Source organism: Lathyrus oleraceus, chromosome 5, assembly GCF_024323335.1.
Source record: "Lathyrus oleraceus cultivar Zhongwan6 chromosome 5, CAAS_Psat_ZW6_1.0, whole genome shotgun sequence".
NCBI classification, from domain to species: Eukaryota; Viridiplantae; Streptophyta; class Magnoliopsida; order Fabales; family Fabaceae; genus Lathyrus; species Lathyrus oleraceus.
The window spans coordinates 299,112,504-299,116,161 of NC_066583.1; the positions used below are offsets into that span (position 1 = coordinate 299,112,504).

Below are 3,658 nucleotides of genomic sequence, written 5' to 3' on the forward strand. Positions count from 1 at the left end.
TATTAATATTAAACATGATTGTTTTCGACCATAAGATAAGCTTGGATTTAGTCCCCAAAAATAATCTCAACCTACATCCTAACCCACCCACCCACCATCCACCCTTTTCTTGGTTGGACTTTTGTGAGTTGCATGTGAAGTCATTGAACAACATAGCTTAAACAAGAAAAGATATGAGTCCAGTGGTAAGATACAAAGTGAAATTATGGACATGAAAAATGAAAAATAATCTGACATTTCTTAATGAAAATTAGGCAAGAAAAAGTAGTAAAAAGAAATAAAATTATTAAATTGCTGCCTTTTTAGAATGTGTGAAGTTGAGATTGTAGATCCAGCATGCTAGAAAAGTCATGCTCTTTTTCCTTTTATATTTTGTGAAAAAGGATAAAGATCTTACCCTCCCTACATCATGTGCTCCTGTTTAAACAAACTAATAATGATAATAATAATAATAATGGAAAGAGAAATCCTGTCATTGTCCTACTCCTACATGAGTAGAGTGTCACATGGATTCTTATTAAAAAAAAACATAATGCTATATAGTTTGTAACATCATATATTTGTTTCCTTCTCTTTCAATTTTATTCCATCTTAATGGAGGTTCCCTCATCATCATGTCCACAACAAAATGTTTCCCTCATCTTACTTTAAATTGATTGCGGCCACGACTAATTGCAGCGCGGCCGCAGTTACAATGCAGTTAAAATTGTAATTGCAGATTGCAATTCAAAACCTTCTTCTTCTTTAGAAAAGTATGGGGCATAGTCATTATTCTTGGTGCACTTAAAGGGTCAATCTTACAAGCATAAATACTTTTTCACATACTGATATGTCTTTTCCACATACTGATATATCTTTTCCTGTTTGAATAACATTGATAACGTTATACACGAATCTTCATGTATCTTACCTTTCAAGGTTGTTGCTTGTGAGAATGTTTTTTTATCATCATACAAACACATGATATCATTAAAGAACATACTCCCAACTTTTTTACACATGACAAGTTCATGGCCAAATGTAACCCTTGCATGTTAGTTTTAGATTAAAGATATTTTGACATCAGAAAAGAAAAACTCATCAAGAAAGAAATGCTGAAAATTGAACTTTCATTGATATACATGGTTTATATACAAGTTATGGTGTTGGTAAAAAAAAAAAACATCAAAGCATATTCTTTTTTCAACCTCCAATCAGCTTTAGCTCATCAGGGTGTTGTCATCTTCCAAGTAACTCAAAATTAGTAAAAATTTACAATTGCAAACAAAAACTAATTAACATTGAATTATCTCAGACAAAAGTTTCACAAAATTTTCCATCCATTCTGTTCTGCACAGCCTTCACAGCAGCAACTCTAGCAGCAGTGGCGGCCTTGTTGGCAGCGATCACTGCATTGTTAACTTGATCATCGACGGACTTAAGGTTTATCGCGTCCGCAGCTGTTTTCCTAGCAGCCTGCAATTGAACCCATCAAAGGAAAACAAACATGTAAGTAAGTATTAGAACATCACCAACATTGTAAAGGGCGAAAATCAACAAGCTAAAACAAAGAAATGTTCATAACAAGCACCTCAATCGCTCGATGGACAACATCAGTTAGCGGTGGAAGAGAATGCTTCAGGTTGCCAGCATCCCATTCACCACATCTTCGATCACCGGTTCGAAAAGTATATGAGCCAATACCCTGCCTTCGACCATCGTGCCATGCTCCTTCATAACAATGTCCATTAGCAAAATGGTAGACTCCAAATCCATGAATTTTGTCTCCAAAATACTCTCCTGCATATCTATCTCCATTTCTGCAACCAAATATACCATAACTTAGAAAAAACAGGTTCCAAAACTACATCCAAAATCAATTAATATACCATATATAGTAAATCCCTATGCAACCCTACCTATTAAGCACGACTCCCATATGGTGTTACAAAAAAAATATATAATCATAAATGTAAGTGCAAGTGTTCGATACCGACCCAGACAGACCTTATTTTCAGAGATATCGGTGTTATATAGAACACTACCATTACAAGACACAATCACATTCACACACATAGCATAACATCTAAGAATTAACTTACCTAAAGTGGTAACAACCAAGACCATGTTTGACACCATGTTTGAATTGACCAACATAAGTGCTAGCATCAGAGCAAGTCTGAAGACCCATACCATGACTCTGACCATTACACCATTCACCGGAAAAAGAATCTCCGGTGTAGAATCTATAAACTCCATAACCATGTCTCATTCCCTTCCTATACTGACCCTTATAGCGACTCCCTCTAGCCCAACTCTCAATTCCATAACCATCGTATCTTCCATCAACCCAATCACCTTCGTATCTTCCATTCACAAAGTAATTGTAAACACCACTCCCATTACTCCTTCCTTTATGAAACTCCCCTTCGTAAAAATCACCATTGCTGTAAAACTCAACTCCTTCCCTCACACTCTTCTTTTTCGTTGTTGTAGCTTTTGTTGTTGAACCACCTATGAACCACTGAACCGGTTTCGTTTCTGTTTTCGTTAACCCGAAACGTTTCACGTTCCCGTCGTACCACTGCTTTACAACCGAAACTCCATGGTTGATTAAGCCTCTGTTCCTCGACGCGAAGTAAAGCGCGACGGCGATGAAAATTAACGCGAGTAACAGATTCTCTGAGGTCGGCACCTCGTCACTCCCGAGGAAGGAGAAGTAGAAGAAGAAAGAACACGCGCCGAGGAAACCTAACGAAACAACCGCGATAACCGGTGCGGTTATTCGGGTCGACCCGGATCGCGGTGAAGAATTGTTGTAATAAGAGGATTTTTGTGGCTTCTTGATTTTCTTCTTGTTGTTCTTGTCGTCTTCTTCGTCGCAGTAATCGTTGATGGAAGAAAGGCTTTGAAACGATGATCGGATTGTTGGTGAAGAACTGAGATTGAGAAGTGACGATTGTGTTCTTGTTAGCTTCACTTGACTCTTCTGAGTTTCCATTTCCGATTCTAACTAACTAGATCTTTATCTCCGGTACCGGTAATTCTTGTTACGTTTCCCGCCGGTAACATTTCACGGTGGCGAGGTGGCGAACTGAATTTTGAACTAAACGAACGGTTCTTTTATTTTTCTTTTCTATCTATTATTTAATTATATTTTTCAGAGAAAAAAAAGAAAGAAAAAGAAGAAGAGTTGAGTTGGTCGAAGTTGGAAGTGAAGGTGGAAACAAAAGGAGCGTGAAGTGGGTACCGGTTTTGGTGTATTTAAAGACCGAGCAATGAGGGAGTTAGATTCAATGCTGACCGTAGGATGGAACGTTGAAATAGTGGCCGTTGGATTTCGTAATGGAGAAGTCGTGGTCCCGGTCTTGAGGGGAAGATATGGTCGTTGGATCTGGATTGATTTTGCGTTTACTGTAACAGGCCGGCACGTGCTGTTACGGTTTTACCATGTGACTCGTTCGCCTCAGGTTAATTTTAGCACATAGATTAATTAATCAGGTTTCATCGTGAATCATGATGGATGATATCTGGGTATTATCTGCATGTGATGCGGTCCATTTGAGCTACCATGTAGGATGTAGCATACTAGAAGGATGTAAAAAGAGGGTGATTCTAATGCTATTTTGTACGGGTTGGAGTTGGGAATGTGATTTAACATGGTTCACGTGCTTCGTTC

At 38.1% G+C, this 3,658-nt stretch overlaps 1 protein-coding gene across 1 annotated transcript; it reads right to left on the reverse strand.

Moving 5' to 3' along the window:
• Positions 1 to 1,092: 1,092 nt before the first annotated feature.
• LOC127084100 (uncharacterized) lies at positions 1,093 to 3,220 on the reverse strand. The gene is made up of 3 exons (XM_051024492.1): positions 2,082 to 3,220; positions 1,571 to 1,799; positions 1,093 to 1,455 (listed from the first exon to the last, which is right to left on the reverse strand). The coding sequence occupies exons 1-3, from the start codon at positions 2,978 to 2,980 to the stop codon at positions 1,291 to 1,293; spliced, it is 1,293 nt and encodes a 430-aa protein (XP_050880449.1). The 5' UTR covers positions 2,981 to 3,220; the 3' UTR covers positions 1,093 to 1,290.
• Positions 3,221 to 3,658: the final 438 nt, after the last annotated feature.

Excerpts from the sequence above, each read along its gene's own strand:
- LOC127084100 (XM_051024492.1), bottom strand. The coding sequence starts at position 2,980 with ATGGAAACTCAGAAGAGTCAAGTGAAGCTAACAAGAACACAATCGTCA. Across the intron at positions 1,800-2,081 it reads CTTGGTTGTTACCACTTTAG|AAATGGAGATAGATATGCAG; the intron begins GTAAGTTAATTC and ends ATTTGGTTGCAG. Across the intron at positions 1,456-1,570 it reads TTGTCCATCGAGCGATTGAG|GCTGCTAGGAAAACAGCTGC; the intron begins GTGCTTGTTATG and ends GTTCAATTGCAG.